This window comes from Oncorhynchus clarkii, chromosome 18 (assembly GCF_045791955.1).
Source record: "Oncorhynchus clarkii lewisi isolate Uvic-CL-2024 chromosome 18, UVic_Ocla_1.0, whole genome shotgun sequence".
In the NCBI taxonomy this organism is placed as follows: Eukaryota; Metazoa; Chordata; class Actinopteri; order Salmoniformes; family Salmonidae; genus Oncorhynchus; species Oncorhynchus clarkii.
In genome coordinates this window covers 21,969,019-21,991,490 of record NC_092164.1, presented here as the reverse complement: position 1 = coordinate 21,991,490, position 22,472 = coordinate 21,969,019, and the positions used below count along the sequence as shown (strand labels likewise).

The 22,472-nt window shown below is 41.3% G+C and overlaps 1 protein-coding gene across 1 annotated transcript; it reads left to right on the top strand.

Moving 5' to 3' along the window:
* Positions 1-12,330: 12,330 nt before the first annotated feature.
* LOC139372523 (zinc finger protein 514-like) lies at positions 12,331-22,167 on the top strand. The gene is made up of 2 exons (XM_071112254.1): positions 12,331-12,770; positions 20,098-22,167. The coding sequence occupies exons 1-2, from the start codon at positions 12,482-12,484 to the stop codon at positions 21,045-21,047; spliced, it is 1,239 nt and encodes a 412-aa protein (XP_070968355.1). The 5' UTR covers positions 12,331-12,481; the 3' UTR covers positions 21,048-22,167.
* The last annotated feature ends 305 nt before the right edge of the window (positions 22,168-22,472 follow it).

The window sequence follows — 22,472 nt, the reverse complement described above, 5'->3', positions numbered from 1 at the left end:
TCCTGACCAAACCACGAAGCATTGGCTACACTGGTGGAAATGGTTAAACTCAGACTTTCGATACCGACAGAATAAGAGCAAATCTTTGATACTAATTACTAGTCTGCAGCTAGAATTTATTCTATAAAAACATTTCTGAATGGGACTCTGAAATATCCATTCTAACCACAAAAGACTCCAGGGATGCAAAGAGAAGTTCAGATGAACAACAGAGATCATGACAACACACTGAGCGTAAATATATATATTGATTGCAATTATTCCCGAATGAGTGAGTGTTCATGTGCAAAGGATTAGCATTTCAATTATTATAATTATCAACGGTGAAGTGACTTTTGTCTTTCGCGCCCTTCTCAGTCCCTTTGTCTACCAAGCGTCATATCGGTTTAGCCCACTAGGGCACATCCCCTATCATTTCCTTGTAACCATATCTACTTTGATTGTTTATGCATGCATTTCTGTGATTATTTAGTTAATTAGTAAATAAATGATTTACACAATTGATGTATGGATGATTCATAGTGAAGGCTGGGTTTGTGCAGATAACCAAAAATTTGGAATGAGACTAACGTGAGGTAAATAATAATTCATTAATTAGAAGACTAATTGATCAGATATTAAAATATCTGAAAAGTTATTAGTTGGAAAATGTTTTACTTAGTAATCTGAAGATTTTCCTTGGTGCCCCAACTTCCTAGTTAATTACATTTACATGATTTGTTTAATCACGTAATAATAATTACAGAGAATTTATTTGATAAAATAACAGTCTTCACTTCAATGATGCCAAAGACATGACACCCTGCCCCTCCTCTATGCTACAATGGGTTTTATAGTAAAGACATAATTTAACTATAAAAATGTATTACCTTTTAATGTGCCATGAACACAACCTGTCATGATGTTTTCATCTGATTGTCAAGCAAATCACTTCAAATAGTAGGTTACCTTCGCATGTTCATGTAAAATAATTCCACCAACTTTCCTTCAATTCGCATGTGGCTGAAACTATATCACCGGCGAAAGCATGCGAGCGAGCAAAACAGCGCCCCTCTATCTTACTATGTGTAACCCACGTATCTGATGCTGTCTGGTCAAAAAGTATGGCATGTCAAACTCTTTTTTTTGGCATCAGATACATTGGCTACACACACTGATGACGATGGCAGAATTATCAGCAGCACCTGTCTTTTTACTAAAGGTCAATTTATTAGTTTTTTCTAAATTCATTACATGTTTAAATTTCAAATAAAATTGAGTTAAACTTACATTTTTTTTTTTTTTTTAATCAACCCCAAAAAATCAATCCAACTTAAGTTAATCGAATCAAAAGAACAAACAATTACCAAAAACAAATGCATTCATTCAAACAACATGTAACAATCATGACGAAGGACAACTTGAGGAGCAAGCAGGCAAAACAAGGGAGCCTTAGATCCAGGGGTCAATGATGGCACTCCCTCTTTGGTCCGCTCGCTCTGGGAGAAGTTCTGGTGTTTGGTCTCCCCTCTGCCCTCTTGTGGTGGTGGATGGTTTCCTAGTTCTGAGCTGGTGCCGGTTCTGTGAGAGTGAACGTGGGAGGTACGGAGAAATGGGGAGGGTAGATCATTTGTCTATCGGCTTTGGTTGGTGCTGGAGGCATGGTCAGTGGCATGGGGTGTGGAAGAGGAGCGATGTGGCGGCGAGGCTGGACACTGAAGACCGGAGGACGGGTCTGGGGTTTGTCTTGGTCTGGGCAGCTCGGGGGGGGGCGGTTTAATGTTGATGTCGTTCCATCTTACCACCCCCAATACCGCTTTCGCCTGGTTTGGGTCTCTATGGAAATCTGTGATGGCGTGATTCCTGAGAAGGATGGTTTTACTTCTCCTCAAGGTCACTCTTTCCACGATTTGTTGTTGGTAGACTCTGATGTTCCTTGTCTCCCACAGGACCTGCTTGATTGTGCCGATGATCCTCCACTGCTGGTGAAGGTAGGTGTTGCTACATCCACCGGGAGGACCGTTCAGGATGTTCTTCGCCGTCAAGCGAGGTAGGGTTAGCAAATTGTTGGGGGAGACAGAGGGAACAAACAGGGTCCATAGCCGCCTGGCCACGGTGCACTCAAATAACAGGTGGTAGATGTTTTCAGTGTCAGTGCATCCGTGGGGGCAGTTCTCTGTACATGGTATGTACCGACTATACATTAATACCCTAATGGGTAGGCAACCATGAACTGCCATCCATGATATATCTTTCTGTTTGTTTGTGATGCCGTGGGGATTGACGTTTAACCATACCTGTTGCAGATCTACGGCTGAGCTGGCTCAGGTGGGCGATGGTGTTCTTAGAGCGGCTATGGGCCATGATGTCCTTCTACTTCCAGGATGCCAGCCCAGTTGTGGGCATACCTGTCCTAAAAGCGAAATCTCTCCACGTCTTGTAAAATGCCTTCGGAAATGATTCAGACCCCTTGACTTTTTCCACATTTAGTTACGTCACAGCCTTATTCTAAAATTCATGAAATAGTTTTATTTCCCTCATCAATCTACACACAATACCCCATAATGACAAAGCAAAAACAGGTTTTAGACATTTCTGCTAATTTATTAAAATTTAAAAACTGAAATATCACGTTTACATAAGTATTCAGACACTTTACTTTTGGCAGCGAATACAGCATCAAGTCTTCTTGGGTATTACACTACAAGCTTGGCACACCTGTATTTGGGGAGTTTCTCCCATTCTTTTCTGCAGATCCTCTCAAGCTTTGTCAGGTTGGATGGGGAATGTTGGTGCACGGCTATTTTCAGGTCTCTCCAGAGATGTTAGATCAGGTTCAAATCTGGGCTCTTGCTGGGCCACTCAAGGACATTCAGAGACTTGTCCCGAAGCCACTCCTGCGTTGCTTGCCTGTGTGCTTAGGGTCGTTGTCCTGTTGGAAGGTGAACCTTCGTCTGAGGTCTAGAGTTCTCTGGAGCAGGTTTTCATCAAGGATCTCTCTGTACTTTGCTCTGTTCATCTTTGTCTCAATCCTGACTAGTCTCCCTGCCACTGGAAAACATCCCCACAGCATGATGCTGCCACCACCATGCATCACTATAGGGATGGTGCCAGGTTTCCTCCAGATGTGACTCTTGGCATTCAGGCCAAAGAGTTCAATCTTGGTTTCATCAGACCAGAGAATCTTGTTTCTCATGGTCTGAGAGTCTTTAGATGCCTTTTGGCAAATTTCAAGCGGGCTGTCATGTGCCTTTTACTGATGAGTGTCTTCTGTCTGGCCACTCTACCATAAAGGCATGATTGGTGGAGTGCTGCAGAGATGGTTGTCCTTCTGGAAGGTTCTCCCATCCTTACAGAGGAACTCTAGAGCTCTGTCAGAAGAACCTTGGGGACCTTCAATGCTGCAGACATCTTTTGGTACCCTTCCTCAGATCTGTGCCTCTACACAATCCTGTCTCGGAGCTCTGCGGACAATTCCTTTGACTTCATGGCTTGGTTTTCGCTCTGACATGCAGGTGTGTGCCTTTCCAAAACATGTCCAAACAATTACATTTTCCACATATTGACTCCAGTAAAGTTGTAGAAACATCTCAAGAATGATCAATGGAAGCAGGATGCACCTGAGCTCATTTTCGAGTCTAATAGAAGAGGGTCTGAATACTTATGTAAATAAGGTATCTGTTTATTTTTAATACATTTTCACTCCAAATGTTTTTTTTTTTAAATGGGGTATTGTGTGTAGATTGCTGGAGGAAATAGTTTAATTTAATCCGTTTTAGAATACAGCTGTAATGTAACAAAATGTGGAAAAGATCAAGTGGTTTGAATTCTTTCTGAAGGCACTGGTTGGTGGGCGGGGGTGTCCTAGGAATAGGGCACAGTGTAGTCGATGGTGCTGAGTCTGAGGGTTCTGACGATGCCCTTTTCCTGCTGGCATAGGAACTGGGTTCTGAAGAAGTGTCCCGCTTTCTCACACAGGTTGCAGGGGTGTGTGGGGGTACAGTCTGAGGTGGGATCGTTGTCTTTACAGATCTTGCAGATGATGGGGTGGCAGGCTGCGACCAGATGGCCCAGTTGGCCGCAGTTCCTGCACAGTTTGGGCATGCCGTAGTAGTGGACGGAGCATCTGTTGTTTCCCAGCGTTATGGTGCTGGGGACTCTGCCCACTCTGGTTGGATCCGGTCTCAACATTACTAGCCATTTTCGTGCCCTTGTCCAGACGTTGTCTTCGTCCAGGACCCACCTAGCCACTGACTTGAGGGTGGCGAACCTGCTTAACCAAACTTGTATGTCATAGTCCTGGATGCATTCATTGTGAAACTGTACAGTAACTACCTTGGATTCTGTGTCGGAAAGGCTCTGAGTTTGTTAAACAGTGCTGAGTCTTTATACTGAATTTAGACCAAAACTGTTCTAGTAACTACAGGGCTTTGAATGATTACTGTGGCCCTGGGGGTTTCATCAGGCAGTTCAGGTAAGACTGCACAAATCCCATACCTCACTGGAGAACTACCCTGCTGAAATCCATGGTTTCTGGTCTGGCGGTTGTTGTTGCTGCTCCCCGGTGTTTGTTGGCTCCATACTCTACAGTCTCCTCTTGGGGATTAGCATCAGCCTCACCATGTTGTAGTGGCACATCAGTCCTGGGGTTATCCTGGTCATCTTGTTCAGGTGGGTGGTGGTGTTGTTTAGGGGGGTCTGTGATCTTGCAGAGGGAGGAAGGACCTCACAGCAGGCAGACACCTGGAAGCCTGTGACCCATAGGTCAATGGGGGGGGGGGGGGGGGGGGGGGGGGACTCTACTGTGGCCTGCTCACTCCAGGCGTAGGTTGGTGTCTTTGGTTCTTCCTCCGCTCTTCTGGTTCTGGAAGAGATGCTGATTGGTTTGCTCTGGGTGGTTGGCGGTCAGCTGGTCCTGGTCTGGTCGGTGTTGGTGGCCTGAGGAGGGCAGATGGGTAAAAAACGGCAGGGGAGGAGGGCTGCAGACCAAGGGTAGAGGGAATAAGGCTTGACCCTGGCAGCACTCTACTCGCCTCAAGGCTTGCAGTCCGTCGTCTCCTCCTCAGGCAGCTGGTCCGTTGCTGGTTCCGGATGCCGGGGGGTTATGGGTGGTCAGTGGACTGGCGAGTCAGGTCGGGTCATGGTCAAGCCACTCTTACCCTTCCACTTCCCCAGTCCTTCAGGTGTTCTCTGCCTTTTCCCGCTTGACCAGAAAGGCAGCGCCAGCCGAGGTCAAGCCACTGTTACTGTTGCTGCCTCCTGGTCAGTCGAAAGAAAAGGATAAAATAGAGAGAGAAAGGGACAGAACCCCAGAAAATCTCCACCATGCAGGGTTGTGCGCAATGAAGAGAACCCAGAGTTGTGTCTTTTTACTGAAGAAATGCGTATTTTATCCCCATCATCACATTTCATTTTTTGGTTGAAATGACGTGGAAACATCGTTGATTCACCCACTTTTTGCCAGTGGGTTATGACAATCTTTTGATGTATTCAAAGATAGCCAGTAGATGCATATTAGTACATACGCTAATATGCAAAATATATTTAAACAAATATTTGGAATGTAGGCCCATGGTACATGTCTTTTTTTTACCCCTTTTTGTCTCCAATATCGTGGTATCCAATTGGTAGTTACAGTCTTGTCTCATCACTGCAACTCCTGTACGGACTCGGGAGAGACGAAGGTCGAGAGCCGTGCGTCCTCCAAAACACAACCCAAGCCGCTTCTTGACACAATGCCTACTTAACCCAGAAGCCAGCCGCACCTGTCGACCGTGTCAGCGTGCACTGCGCCAGGCCCGCCACAGGAGTCGCTAGTGCGCAATGGGACAAGGACATCCCTGCCGGCAAAACCCTTCCCAAACCCTGGGCCAATTGTGCACCTCCCCATGTGTCTCCCGGTCGCGGCCGGCTGCGACAGAGCCTGGACTCGAACCCAGAATCTCTAGCGGCAAAGCTAGCACTGCTATGCAATGCCTTAGACCACTGCACCACTCGGGAGGCCATGTTACATGTCTTAACTTAGTTTGAGAAAAGCTAAGGGATTGGTCAAAAGATGTCTGAGTCCAATTTTATGTGCCCATTTAAACCACTGTAAATCCACTCCGCAGTCATCTATGAACTTGAAACTTGTCATCACTATCATGGACATACCTAACATGAACCACACTGAATTTGTTACTGATATATAAAAAAAACAAGGAAACGAGTAACAACTCATTGTTTGCATGTAACTCTAAAACTCAAAATAATTTCCTCATGAACCTCACTTCAGATTCACTCCAAATGTTGTATTTAGACTCATTATATCCATCTTTAATGGTTTTGATAAAACAATTGTTGCTGCATTCAAATATGCCCACACTGTTAGATGCACGTTAGCACATATGCTAATGCTAAAAATACTCTCATGAACCAAAAGTCAGATTGACTCCAGATTTTATTTTATAAAGACTCAATGAATTCAACCTCTAATGAATTTTAGAATGATAAGTTGGTATATACATTTGGTATATAAACCTTATGTATATTTCATGAGAACCAACCTTGGGTGGCACCAGACCAGTTGGTGGCACTATAGATGTCATTGGTATCAGTGGCACCATAGGATACTAGAGCAATAACTATTGATGAAATGGACTTTGTCTCTTGCAAATTAATGTTCGATTTAAATTATGAAGACGAATAGTGTGACATATCTTGACATTAGTATATCAGTATAATCACATATTGTTGCCATAGATTTAAGTGAAACTAACTTTGCCACTCAGGAACATTGACTGTCTCCTTGGTAAGCAACTGCACCCGCTGGGTACAGACGTCAGTTCAATGTCTAGTTTGGTTGAGTTGTCAACTAACGTGAAATCAACAAATATTGTCACCATGTCATTGGATTTAGGTTAATGGTTATGTAAACAAAATATATCTTACGTTGATGTCTTATTGCAAATCCAATCAGTTTTCCATGTTGATTCAACGTCATCAGATTTAATTATTGTTGTTGAAATTACTTTGAAACAAAGTTGACTGTTTTTTGCCCAGTGGGCAGTGTAGATTTGGCCTTGTGTTGTAAGTCAGGAGTTCCCAAACCTTTTCACTCAGGCCCCTCTTCCAGGATTGGGAAACACACCCATACCATGATGCAGCCACCACCATGCTTGAAAATAAGGAGGCAGTTACTCAGTGATGGGTTTTGTTGGATTTTCCACAAACGTAAGGCTTTGCATTTAGTCCAAAAAGTTGATTCCTTTGTTGTGTTTTCTTGCAGTATTACTTTAGTGCCTTGTTTCATACAAGATGCACATTTTTAAATATATATTTGTATTCTTCTTTTCACGGTCATTTAGGTCATTATTGTGGAAAAACCATCCTCATTTGTCTCCCATCACAGCCATTGAACTCTGTGGCTGTTTTAAATCCATTAATTGCCTCATGGTGACATCCTTGAGTAGTTTCCTGCAGCTCAGTTCAGAAGTACGACTGTGTCTTTGTTGCGTCTGGGTGGTTTAATACATCATCCACAGCATAATTATTAACTTGACCATGTTTAAATATATATTCAATGTCTAATTTGTAATGTTACCCATCTACCAATCACTGCCCTTATTTTATGAGGCTTTATGAGCTCCCTGGTCTTTGTAGTTGAATCTGTTCTTGAAATTCAATACTTGGCCGAGGCACCTTACAGATGTTATATGTATGGGGGGACAGAGGAAGGGGTAGTCATTCAAAAATCATGTCAATCCCTATTATTTCAGACAGAATGAGTCCATGTAACTTAATATGTGATTTGTTGAACCAAATTTGATCCCTGAGCTAATTTAGGCTTGCTTAAATAAAGGAGGTGAATACTTAGGCAATTACATTATTTTTGTTATTTAATTTGTAAACATTTGTAGAATTATCTTTTCACTTTGACATTATGGACTATGTTGTGTGGATCAATGACAAAAACAAAATCACAATTAAATCCATTTAAATCCCACTTTGTAACAACAAAATGTGAAACAAATCCAAGGGGGGGTGAATACTTATGATACTTACTGTAAAACCAGGGTCCAGTCTACTGACTAGAGTCACTAAAATACTAAAGGATTGAGGCTCCTGCACCAGAGAGAAGCTGGGTGAAGCCCCAGGACAGTTAAGTCGCGAATCAAATCAAATTTATTTGTCACATACACATGGTTAGCAGATGTTAATGCGAGTGTCGCGAAATGCTTGTGCTTCTAGTTCCGACAATGCAGTAATAACCAACGAGTAATCTAACCTAACAATTCCAAAACTACTACCTTATACACACAAGTGTAAAGGGATAAAGAATATGTACATAAAGATATATGAATGAGTGATGGTACAGAACGGCATAGGCAAGATGCAGTAGATGGTATCGAGTACAGTATATACATATGAGATGAATAATGTAGGGTATGTAAACAAAGTGGCATAGTTTAAAGTGGCTAGTGATACATGTATTACATAAAGATGCAGTAGATGATAGAGTACAGTATATACATATGAGATGAATAATGTAGGGTATGTAAACATTATATTAATTAGCATTATTTAAAGTGGCTAGTGATATATTTTACATCAATTTCCATCAATTCCCATTATTAAAGTGGCTGGAGTTGAGTCAGTATGTTGGCAGCAGCCACTCAGTGTTAGTGGTGGCTGTTTAACAGTCTGATGGCCTTGAGATAGAAGCTGTTTTTCAGTCTCTCGGTCCCAGCTTTGATGCACCTGTACTGACCTCGCCTTCTGGATGATAGCGGGGTGAACAGGCAGTGGCTCGGGTGGTTGTTGTCCTTGATGATCTTTAACGCCCTTCCTGTGAAATCGGGTGGTGTAGGTGTCCTGGAGGGCAGGAAGTTAGTCTCTATGGGCTTTCATCAAGCAGGACCATCACTGTCTATTATGTACCTTTTCCTGATTAATTATAGTTTAGGGATTCCCTTTAGTGAGACTTCACATTGGTATGAAACAAATGCATTCAACTACATGTCAACTATAAAATACTAAAGGCACGAAAACAAACATATATTTATATGGTATCTATAACTCCCTGTCATAGTGATTTGCTGGTGGCAAAATAATGATGTTGTTCTCTGATTACGTGTATTGTTTGTGCTTTTCCAGAGGAGGAAGTACAGGCTGAGGCTATTGAACCTAAACCTATAGGTATATTGACACTTCACTGTGAATGATATAAAGTCACAGCTATCACCGTTACTGGTTCTACTATTACTTGTTCTACTATTACTGATGTGGTACGTGCTGCAATACATGGCCACATAACAAAAGACAAGTGTAATTTGGATCTGTTAACAGGTAGGGGGAAAAAAACACCAAAGACTAAATAAACATTCATATTTTACATTATGAGATCAAACGTTGTACTTCAGCAAGGTCATGCTCCTGCCAATATCAACGCCTTGATCATGTTTGATCGTCGCCTTCACAGCGCCACGCAGGTTCTGCCCTGACGGATGGTTCAGCTACCAGTCCAAGTGTTTCATGTTTGTGAACACTCCTCTGTCTAGCTGACTAAACTCAACTCCATGGTGAAGGACTACATTGATTCTCCCAAGATCAAAACTTAATCAAATGTGTAGCAGGAAGATCAGAACGCTGTGGACCAAGAGGTTGCGAGTTCAAATTCCAGGTGAGGACATAATTCATTATAATTACTGTATAAATGAACATCCACAATGTAATCATGTGTGTCAAATTTGTAAGTTGAAAACATTGTATGTTCAAAGCACTGTGTGTGTGGGTGTCCCTAACCTTGCCAACAGACAAAGAGCTGTAAATAGATCAGTGGTACACCAATTAGGGCCTTGATTGGCTCGGCCACAGTAACAATGGATGGTGTGTAAATAAATGTTTTTTTTTTGAGGGGACAACATTTCTTTGGAACCATCAGGTGACAGGCTAAAAAACAAAGACGTCCCAGGAACATGCTGGAAACTAAACAAAAACCTCCAGGGGACCATGACAGAACATCCGGTTTTAAACGTCATCAGACATAGGAATGTTTTCGCAAAGTTCCCATGAAAACATGTCTAGAACATTAATATCCTATATTCTGAGAACATGGCAATGATGTTGTGATGTTGATGGAATATTCTCCTAACCCTCAAAACTGGATACATAAATGTTCTTACAACGTTCCCAGGAAACGTGTCTAGAACATTACTTTTGAATATTCTGAGAACATGGTAACCACGTTCTGGGTAAGTTCTGTTTGAATGGTCTCCTAGAAACAGTCCCTGCACATCACTGGAACTTTCTATGAAAACATTAAGGGAATGTACTCTAAAGTTGTGGGAACATTTGTTAGCTAGGTATTTCCTTGTTGAGATTCAATTGGCACATGCATTTGCTCTGAGTTACCATCTTAGAGCAACAGCAATGAGCAAATATTTGGTGGTTGTATTTGATTAACGTTTATTGAAAAAGTATAGATTTCAGGAAACAAAGAACTACAGAGGACAAACAAGGCAAGCGTTTCATAATTTAATTTTTTTTTTTAAAGCATTGACCTCAGGCTAATCGATGTTGTCGGAGCTGAATTCCACAAAGCCTGGTCTCTGCTCAACTCCGTTGTTGGAGTTCATCAGAAACTTCATTCACCATGGAGTTGAGTTTAGTCATCTATATAATGCACTTCCCAATTTAATTAGTGTCTGAGTGCTTGACATGAATTTATTAATATGATAGCAAATTGTGGACTTTCAAAATGTCTGTGCGTTTTTGTTGTTGTTGGTATTTACTGAAATAGTCACTATGAGGGTGCTCAACCTTTTTTTCATGTGCACACACACACACACACACACACACACACACACACACGTCTCATCTCCCCCCTCTCCTTTCAGTAACACTGCAACGAACTGGGCCCCAGCCTGGCCTTCGCCGGCTCTTCGTCTGAATATTGTTACCTGCAACAGATAACAAGAACAACCAACAGCGCCACCGCCTGGATCGCTGGATTCGACCTCGAGGTGAGAGAAAGGCTCCCCTGACAACGTGGCCTGAGCAGAACGTTTTTGACCCAGAGTTTTTCACTCAGGTCACATGCAAAAATAGTTCTGATATTTTACTCATGCAGCTAGGCATGATATCAGATCTGTAAGTGGTAAGGGACAGTAGTGCAGCTGTAAGTAACCTACTGGTTAAGAATGGACAGTTCAGAGCATTTGGCCAGTGACAGCAACTGAAAGGTAGCTGGTTCGAAACCCCGAGCTGACTAAGTGAAAAATATGCCATTGTGCATTTGAGCAAGGCACTTAACTCTAATTGCTCCTGTAAGTCATCTGCTAAATGACAACAAAAAAAAGGGGGTTGACCGTTCAGGAATTTACAACCACAGCCAGAGCACTGCAACTACTTTATTTATTTAACCTTTATTTATGTTACCTGGAAATTAATGGCAGGTAGCCTGGTCCCAGAACTGTATGACAGATTCAAATATGGCAGATTAAATTACTAAAATGACACATTTTTGTTTTTCCTTTTGTAGTGGGCCAGGGCTGGAGGAACCTCGCATGTGGCACACAATACCCATTCATTTGCGCATGTTAGACCATAAAATGTTGACTATCTTCTTAGCAACACACAATTCAGTGCAATAAGATTTCTAACTGCTTTGAACATTTGCATTATTTTACTGTATGTTACTTTAAATAAGTGTTCACCAATGGGTTAAATATGGATATGGTGCTTTTGGTTGACAGCATAAAATGGGATGAGAAAAGATTTGTGATGAGAACAGAAAGTCTATAGAAACCTCCATTTATTTATTGAGCCTCAATTTACCTGTTTACCGAGACCGGTCTTTGGCTCGGCTAAGGCTCTGTTAAATACAGTAATGGGTGTGGACTGGATATAGGGATGTGTTTAGAGGAGACATTTTGCATGGAATGTTTTTACAGCCTTATTTGGATAAGAGGGTTTCCAGTAAGATATGGTGTACAAAAAAAACGGACCATATTCTATATCTATGGTAAAAACAAGCATATGTACTAGAAATTAACAATATTAATTAAGTTTTTCTCAAGATCTTGAGACGATTACAATCTCAGTTTGTCTGAGGTTAAGATTACTCCAGTGCTAAATCCTGTATTCAAGTTGATAACCAACAACCATAATAAAAACCATGATTTACTCAATTATTAAACAATGATTCTGCAAACCATAGGAATAAATCATGCAGTCAGAGGATACACCAAATCCAATCAGTGTTCAAAGATTTAATTCGGAGTAAGGCGCCTTCTATTCTCCACGCGGTAGGTGGCGCTTTCTAGCTTTTTCCCCCCGTCTAAAATCTGACCGGATGCACTCGCAATAACACAGTTATCAAAGATGGCGAAACACTGATAACAAAAAGCCATATATTCTTTACAAATAGTATTATTTCGCGAATAAGCTGCTGGGAAAAAACGCTTAGAATCTAAATAGATTAAGTAATTGTGACCGGTTTTTAAAAAAACAAGGGTTTACAATGTCGGAGACGAGTGTTTTGCATCAACGGATAAGCTCCGTCATGGACATTCTAGCCTCCGCTGCCGTGACAGAGATTTGCAAATTAGTAGAGGATTGCTGTGGAGCGTTAAGTGTAGAAGTCTTTCAAAGCAAAGAGCAAATCAAAATGCTAGAGAAGCAACTCAGCCTGACTGAGTCGAGGTACAGGTCGGTGAGTAGCATAGAAGGGCAGACGTTTGTTACCTGTGGTTCATCGAGAACCAACAGTCCTTCGGGCAATTCCCCCTCGGCTGATGCTGAAGACGAAGGTGGGCTATCGATTTGTAACTGTCTTCAGGGTTGCCAGATTATACTACGGTACGGGTGTGTATAATCTTGAATCCTGATTGGTTAAAACCGCATTCCGGCCGGTGTCTATTTAAGCAATAAGGCCAGAGGGCCACGGCTAAGGGCTGTTCTTATGCTCGACGCAACACGGAGTGCATGGATACAGCCCATAGCCGTGGTATATTGGCCATATACCACAAACCCCTGAGGTTGTTATTATAAACTGGTTACCAACGTAATTAGAGCAGTAACAATACATGTTGTCATACCTATGGTACACTGTCTGATATATCACGGCTGTCAGCCAATCAGCATTCAGGGCTTGAACCACCCAGTTTATAATCCACAAATTGCCACTGGCTAAATATGACGTTAAAATGCCTATTTACTCTGTTCCATCTGACTGCGCAATCCACTGTCTCATCAGCCCAGCCAGGCAATTTATTAACTTGATCTCCACTATAAAAAGCATCTACACATTATCTCACATTTCTTTTAGACTAACATTTTGTTTTGAACAGCGGAGATTTGTATATACCTCTCTCCGACATTTGCAAAATTGTTTCAATATTCAAATTCGATCTCCTGCTGTCCCATAGTAATGAGCATGTTGGGATGAGACAGACAGACAGGCAGGCAGTGTTTCTCAGCCAGTCGAAATCATGAATCAGCTGGCATCATTTTTCTGGATAAATATACAAAAAAATATCAAATGAAAAAATATAAAACAAAACAAGGGCGGCTAGTTTGCAGTCTTTCCAGCTTCAGTTTGAAGTGATTGTGTTTGCTGTGTTGTTGGCTAGCATTTCTGGACAAGTGTCTTGACAAGTGAGCATATTTTCTATGCGAGGCGAAATTGTGCCTCAGCTAATTATTATGGCTGCATCCAAATAAATGTCACAAGAAAACAGCTTAAACAAATGCAAATGCAGCTACTTTATTGTTCATCTGGCTGCACTTTTTTTGACATGACTGTAAATTAGCCTTAGTTGGTTAGCTAGCAAGTAAGGGATAAGAACATATGGCAATGGAACATTTAGAACAAACAACTGGGTCACGTCCATAGATGCAGAACAAAAAGACTGATCGACTGGGTCGTGTCTCTAAGAGTAACGTTTTAATGAAAATACGTCAATCATTATTTGAATATGTTGGTAACCCATTGTATAAAGATGATAATGGTTTGCAACACCGTGCCAATATATCCTCCAAAACACCGTCTTTGAGGCCATTAGCACTTAATTGACTACTGAAAACTAGCTCCAGCAGCAAGAGAGGAGTTGCCACCTTTATCCAATGTGTGCCTCCATAATGACAATCTAAATCCAATTGCTTTACCTTGTTCTCTGCATTTCGCCCTTTGTTATTGGTTCGTGATAGTGAATGGTTAAAATGTACGTTTTTTTTTTTTTTTAGAACATTCATTTAAAATTGTATTAATACAAGGCACATTGCTCTAAAATAATCTTATTTTCAACTAGAGTATAGAAATCCAAAAGCTCCAACAGTTTCCTTTTTGTCTTTTATGTCTTTCATAATTTCATAAGTGGCTGCAGACTTCCATCCCTCTGAACAGTCAGTAATGGTGTTAACAGGTCCCTCTCTGTCCTCACCTCGGCTCCACTGTACACAGTTCTCTCTCTCCTCTGACTTTCTGGCCAATGCTAGCTAGGTTGTGACATGCAGGGCTCAAGACTGACTTTTTTCTTCACCGTCCCAAAGTGAAATTTAAATCGTCCCAAACTGGCAATTTTTTTTCATATGCCGACATGGGTCTACTCTTGGACCAAGGTCATTCACAATTATTTAATTGGCTGTCGTGACCTTACTTTCATTAATCTGATGACCGTTATTTATCAAATCAACTAACTATGTTTAATTGTTACCCGATTTTAAATTATTCATGTAACAATTAACTCATTAGGATTTGGGTTGTTTAAAGAGTTACCATCTCTTGAGTTAAACCTATCACATCCATAAAACAGTCAACGTATTAATCATAACCATAACCAGTAATCATATCATTTCACAATTCTGAACAGTTGTAACCTCCTGCATCTGCAAAAACCCCAGCCTTACTTATGATTCAGTACTACACAAATAGGTTTAATTATGTATTTACTAACTAACTAAATGGTAACACAGGATAAACATACACACTTAATACATTAAAACAGGTCCCTAGCGGAGTGGCGCAATATGGCGGCTTGTTACAAAGGAGATGGGGAGGGCGAGAGAGAGGGACAGAGACATAATACTTTGGTACATTTAGAAACTACTCTCACAGTTATCATATACTTTGCACATGAACCGCCGCCCGTTTTGAAGTAAGAAATCATGAATGTATTTTCGTGTAAATGTCTTGGTTTTTCATGGATTTCTGTTGGTATCAGGCCTTCTTGGATAGGGTGCTGGGCATTTGTGCGGCACGTTTGTCGGGCTCTGATTGTCCAAAAGGAGTCCCCACCTGTCTCTTCTACTGTTATTCTTCCATTCGCTCTGGAAGATGATTCTTTGAAGATAGGCTAGCCAGCCGGGTCGATGGTTCCCATGGTGGTGAAGTGAGTAGCGTATTACGGTGATTTGAGGAGAGTAGTAGAATGGTGCCACATAAGTTCCCCTTTCTAGATACTTTACTTAGGACAGCTAATCAGCCATACCAGTGATTGTCCGGGAGGTGATGTTATTGTCTCTGCCTCGTGTTGAGCTTTCAACATGAGGCAGAGAGTTCGAACCACTTTGGAGGTGAGCTGCAGCTAAACGCCTCTCTGGTCTGATATGTTAATTATTAACCCCTTATTTTATTTTAAACAGTTCTTCAAAAGGGGCAGTTCGTGAGCCTGACACTCTCTGACCTCACTCATGGGGGCGGTGACTACTCACTTGTACAAAGTTATAGAAACAATTTCCTCTTATAGTTTCTTCGCTCACATCCCTCTCATATAAACCTCTTAAGGATCCGCCCCTTTTTTTTTGTTGTCTAAAATGACATACCCAAATCTAACTGCCTGTAGCTCAGGACCTGAGGCAAGGATATGCATATTCTTGATACCATTTAAAAGGAAACACTTTGAAGTTTGTGTAAATGTGAAATTTATGTAGGAGAATAACACATTAGATCTGGTAAAAGATAATACATAGAAAAAAAACGTTTTTATTTTCATTTTTTTTAAATCATATTTGAAATGCAAGAGAAAGGCCACAGTGTATTATTCCAGTTTAGGCACAATTTAGATTTTGACCACAGCAGGGAATGTGAAAAGGTTTAGACTGATTTAATAAAAAAAATGTTTTTATCAAGTCTGCCCAAAAATGTATCAATAAAACAATTAGGCATATAAGTCCATAACTGTGCACTCGCCTCAAACAATAGCATGGTATTCTTTCACTGTAATAGCTACTGTAAATTGGACAGTGCTGTTAGATTAACTAGAATTTAAGCTTTCTGCCCATATTAGATATGTCTATGTCCTGGTAAATGTTCTTGTTACTGACAACCTCATGCAATCACATTAGCGCAACCGTCTTGCGGGGGGGGACACCGATCCGATAGCAGTTAACAAAAACAGTCATAATTTTTAATATTTCATACACAATGTGGAGGATGGATACTTCTTACATGTAGTGTATATACTTTTCAAGTTACAGTATTTCCTTTAACATTTTTAATGACAAAACAAAATAACAACCAACATGACATTATTATTCTTTAGATCGCCTCTGACCATTCCCCACATTATATGTTAAAAATATTGTTCCAATATTCACTTTAGAACGAGTTATGGATGCATCGATATGACATTTCTGGCCGATACAGATATCCGATATTTCCCTGCCAAAAAAAACGATACCGATACTTAACATTTTACCAGCCTTTTAAGCATTCTAGTACAGTTAAATAGTTGAAACACACACACGGACCAAAAAGTTTAAAAAAAAGACCGGGAGGTCTGTGGGGGCGACGCACAATTGGCCTAGTGTTGTCCGGGTTAGGGAGGGCTTGGCTGGTAGGGATATCCTTGTCTCTTGGGTTGTGTATCGGAGGCCGCATGACTTTCAACCTTCGTCTCTCCCGAGCCCGTACGGGAGTTGTAGCGATGAGACAAGATAGTAGCTACTAAAACAATTGGATACCATGAAATTGGGGAGAAAAAGGGGTCAAATTCCCCCCCCAAAAAACCATTTCACTGTCACTGTGTCCGTGTCCAGCTGTGTCTGTAACATTCACGTAAACCCTGTTTCTTGTCTGCATCGAAGTACCTATCATCGAGCAAGTAAAGCACAGTAAAGAGGCTCACAGAGAATGCCACCGAATCACTTGTTCATAGCCTCTGTGTCGGCAGTTTTGTTGAGCAGGCCATGACAGAGGGCATCACGTCTGCTGCAGCCGCAGTTGATGAGCTTATTTCTCGAGTCAGTTGTTCGAAATGGAGCTAGGAGTGTTTCCAAGTTTCAAACATCTTCTCAAATGCCATTGAAATGGCAGCAGCGGTATGACAACCAGCAAATTTTTGGGCATGCAATACGACTTTCCTCAGTACAAAATCCTCGTCAGCCCACTGTGCTGTCAGACTCTGCATGCTCATGGGCCTGACACCGCTGGTCCAAAACGCCAGTCGTGAAGCTAATAACAGTGACGCCCATAGCAAGTAGCTCATGGGTGTGCGTTTCAGCAATACTGTGCAACTCCGGTAGGGCAACATCTGAAAAATAGCGCCTACTTGGTAGTGTGTACCGGGGCTCGAGGTGCTCGACCATTCGGTGAAAGCCAACATTATCCATGGCAGAGAACGGTTGATTGTCAAAGGCAATGAATTCCATTATCTTGGCATTAATGGATTTCGCCTTTTGAGTTGTCTCGCTGAAATTTTCTTACTCTTTCAAATGACTGCTCGAACTTGTTTAGTTGTTGGAAGTGTGTGCTTAGTATTTTTCTGCTTTTGTTCTGTGTACGTTTATGTAGGTATCTACGTACGTTTATATAGGTATGCGCGTACGTTTATATAGGTCAGCTATGACATCAGGTTTGCACATCGGCGTTAAACTAGACATCGGGCCGATGCCAATTTTGGCATTTTTAGCTAATATCGGCCAATTCCGATATGCTTACTGATATAACGTGCATCCCTAGTTAGAGTTTCGGTGGGAAAACGTCTGTGTAGAGGCACATTCCTGTGTGAACATTGGCGAGGGAGATAGCTGAAAGTTCTAATCCCTGATTTACCACAGGGTGTGAGCTGGATCCTCACAGGCCAGTCATGACAAGGCTAGTAAGAGTAGCTTCGCCTACTACTGAAATAGATCAATGGGTTTGTCAACTAAGTGATAAATTCACTCTAAAAAGCCCAACATTGGAATAATATTTACAAAAATAATTGGCCTACATGTAAAAGTGTAGCCTAGACTGTGCGTATTGGCTACAGCCTAGTCAAGGCGTCAGAAAAAAATCGCCAGAATTTAATGACATAAATGTAGTCTAAATGCCAGTCATGTTTGACAATTATCATGTAGGATAAAGTCTTGATTCTTTTGACGTACTTGAGGCACAGTTCGTTCAGATCAAATGGTCATGACTGGAGAGAAAGGCCTGTTGCACACCTCACTCACCTTGCAATAGGAGCGGAGGCAGTCAGCATCCACAATCCTAGTCATATTAGCAGCCCTTGTTGCTCGTTCCATTTGTAGATTTCCCCTCTTTCCACATTTCTCACACGAAACCACTCGCATGTGTGGTGTGCTCTTTAGAATGGGGTCTTCCCGCTAATTGCATTTTTAGAACATTCACACACAGCCTACTGCTTTGTGCATATTGCTGCTCTTATAATATATAGAAATAATAGTTTATCGACATTTTTAAGCTAAAAGTTCTGATCTGTTGCGTCATCTTCATTGCTTTTTAACATTTGGGGATGAACCTACAGTAAGCCTAGTTGGATGAATTTTGGATCTATTGTCCAGAACCTATCCCAGCCATATTTTTGTATCGTCCCCGGTACGACAGGACGCCCTGGTTATATAGCCTACCCATAAAGAAAGCACATTGTTCGATCCTCTCTCTGAAACTGTTGAATGATTTTTCTCAGTTTCTCTCCCTTTCTGTTTTGGCTCTAGTAAACTACTGCCTCTACCACTCAGCAGATAGTCAGTGTAATTAATATAAGTTTTTTTTTATTAAGAAAAATCTCATGGCAGCCGCGGTGCAATTTAGAAGTAGCCCAAAAACCTGTGACCAATACATTTTCACCTGCAACATCGTTTTCTGAGTAGCCGAATTTGACAGGAAAACTACTACTACTACAACCCTTTCTTCTCCTGTGTTTAACAGCAGTTGACATCCAATGTTTATGGTGCATTACCGCTACCACCAACTGAACTGCGGTGAAATAATTCAACTCCATTCAATATGAGGGGGGGGGACAAACTAAAACAAAATTAACAAGCTCTAACTCTGTCCTTCAAAGTTCCATAGCTCCCTCCCCAGGCTCCGGGGCCGCCTCTGGGGCCTGAGAGGGTGGTACTGCTCATGCTCATGCATAAAGTCAACTCCCCATAAAACGCCCGACATTACCCCCTTAATCTGAGTTTTCACATGGACGGGTGCCCTACAATACAGCAGGTTTTTCAAATCGGATGAGCCACAACACATGCTCTTTCTGCTCCGCGGAAGTTCAAGAAATCAAACTAGCCTACTTCTCATGATCCTCACAGCTTTAACTTGACCTAACACTTTTCCCATCAGTTGAAATATCACAAACGGAATCCTCAAGTTTGGCATTTGGGCCATCTGATCCTCTTCTACAAACTGTACTCCTGCCATGTAAGAGGACACGTAACTTTGCTCCTTTTTCCATTCTCTACACTCTACATTCTTCCACTATTCCGCCGCCATTAGATTGAAGATCCAAGTTTGCACCTGCTTCCGCCATCCTCGCTTCAGTCACGCAAGACCCCTCGTTCATTAGCGGCACCTGGCTCTCTCGGTTCGGGTATAAAGTTCTGGGTTAACAGAGATTACCCGAAGACAAAGTTGCTCGCTGTATTACCCTTGTGTTTTTTTATGGACCATTAGTGTTGTTTAGACCAGTAATGAGCTATACCCCCTCCATTATAATCATTAGTCAGATTGCGGCTGTTGGTAAAAAATAATTGACTATTATATGCAAACTGTTTGCGCCAATCAACAACAGCACAGATGAGTGCGAAATCTTGAACATAGGCTATCTTAGAGCCCATGTATCTTATGTCAGATCATCAGTACCTAGCTCATCAGCTTCTAACTTCTAACTCCCCTTTTCTCCTTCTCTTCAGATTTCCAGCAGTTCATTGTCTCTGAAGAGGAGTTTCCCCCCGAGCAGCAGCAGCATTATAAGCAGGAGTGGAGCCCCAGTCTGGGGAAATATAATTGGAACCCCATACAGATTAAAGAGGAACAGGGGGAATTCAGTATCATCCAGGAGGAGGAAGACTCTGTATTCACTCCTGCCTGGGTGAAAAGTGACTATGATCAGTACTCAACTCAGTCCTCACAAACCCAAAGTGAAGAATACAAAGACAGAATGGCCTCAACTGAACAGATCAAAACAGAATCTAAGGAAGATGATTCCTCAGAGACAACCAGTGACTCTCATCCCCAGGGCAAATTAAAGAAGACATGGACAGAAAAAGGACAAAGCTTGAATGGTAGAAAATCCATGGATTTGAAATCACCAGTGCAAAGGAGTAGTCACACAGAAGATAAATCATTTTGCTGTAGTGATTGTGGTGAATGTTTTGCTCAGATGGGAACACTGGATTCTCATATGAGGACCCACACAAGGGATAAATCGTATCACTGTCAGGATTGTGACAAAGTATTCACTCGGATTGACTGCTTCAAATTGCACATGAAGGCCCACACAGGAGAGAAACCGCATCGCTGTGGTGAATGTGGCAAATGTTTTTCTCAAGTTGGGTATCTGAACTATCACATAAAGACTCACACAGGGGAGAAACCTCATCGCTGTCATGATTGTGGCAAATGTTTCTTTCGAGTTGGTGAGCTGACACTTCATAGGAGGATTCACACAGGCGAGAAACCACATCGCTGCCAGGTCTGTGGCAAATGTTTTGCTCGTCCTAGTAATCTGAGTTCTCACATTAGGATTCACACAGGGGAGAAATCTTATAGCTGTCATTATTGTGGCAAAAATTTTCGTCATAAAGGTAATCTGACAACACATATGAGGATTCACACGAGGAAAATCACATTGTCGCTATAGTAGCAGATCTTTCAGCACTGGCGGTAGTCACATGAGTTCATATGAGGATAATCACATGAACGATAAACTATATTGCTGTCAGGATTGTTGTAAATATTTCACTAATTGTTTGAATCTGAATTGACTGGGGAGACGGAGAGAAAGAGACCACATTACTGCCATGACTAGAAAATATTTAATGACTGCCTTTTTTTGACATTGTGTATGAGAGGAACACGGGAGGAATCTTACAAGCGTCTGTCAAATGCTTAAATGCCAAAAGTGCATTGAATTGCCATCAGAATAGACACTGAAAATAATCTATTTAGGTTAAGTCAAAACAAAGCAATGCTTAAGTGGACACATGGACATCAGTCAGACGATTGAGTCACATTTTATAACTTCCACCTGTGAGTGGAGATACGGTTCTTGGGTGAATAATATACTCTTGTCTTTTGCTATTTGTAATACTACAAATAGTTACTATTGTTCATAGTTTTATACTTGATTACATTGTATAGTCAGTCATCTTTAACTTTCCATGTGAACCCTGCACAATATCTCTCAAATAATTAATCCAACGACAGTGATAAGATTATTTTGATCTGATAAAGCCCACGTTGATGCAAGCTGTAACCGAGTCTAGCTGAAACGGCCGCTTGAACTGGTCCATTTGAATCTAGTAGAAACCATTTGATTCCAGTTCAGCCCACGAGACACCAGTAACCATTCTTTACCTGAACTAACTGGAATTTCCCCTAGGGAATTGATGCATTGTTTATGTGTGCATGTATGATACCTACTTCGGTGTGTTATTGTGTGTTTTGCCCGCTATTGAGTATTGTCTTCCTTGTAAGTCATGATAAAACATTTTATGGAAAAGTTATAGAATGATTTCGTGAAAAGAGTTGGAACCCTGTTAAAAAGACCCAAAATTACTTCGAGGTCCATGTGTTTTATGACTAGTATAAGATATGTTGATAATACAATCATTTTATTCTTTATTATTAATTTTACAGTTTCACGTTACATGACTAACTTTGAAGTAATTACACTTGACCTGGAAGCGCTTCATTACTCTTGTTGGCTTCACAGGTGACAACATGAGCTAGCTATAGGCGTTATCTGAAAAATGTCTAAAGTTGAGTGATTTTTAACCAACAATGTTGGTTTATGCCTAGGCTACATCTATCAAGCTTACGCTGGTCACTAGCAACCCGCCTCTGCATATTTATAGCCTGAAAAGCCGCTAGGGATCGCTGCAAGGTTATTATAGTTTTGTGATTTAATATTTGTTTTTTTATTTTGATTAGAAATTCAATTTAGTTCGTTTTTAGACTTGATTTGCTAGTTTTTATTTTGTTTGAGTTTTGATAGAAATGTTTGTTTCGTTTTTATATTTAGTTTGTGTTAGGGACAGAAAGTAGCCTATGTGTGGGAGGCTAG

Bases quoted from the DNA above. Each gene is read 5' to 3' on its own strand.
- LOC139372523 (XM_071112254.1), top strand. From the start codon at position 12,482: ATGTCGGAGACGAGTGTTTTGCATCAACGGATAAGCTCCGTCATGGAC. The intron at 12,771-20,097 runs GTGGGCTATCGA...CCTTCTCTTCAG, and splicing joins GGCTGATGCTGAAGACGAAG to ATTTCCAGCAGTTCATTGTC.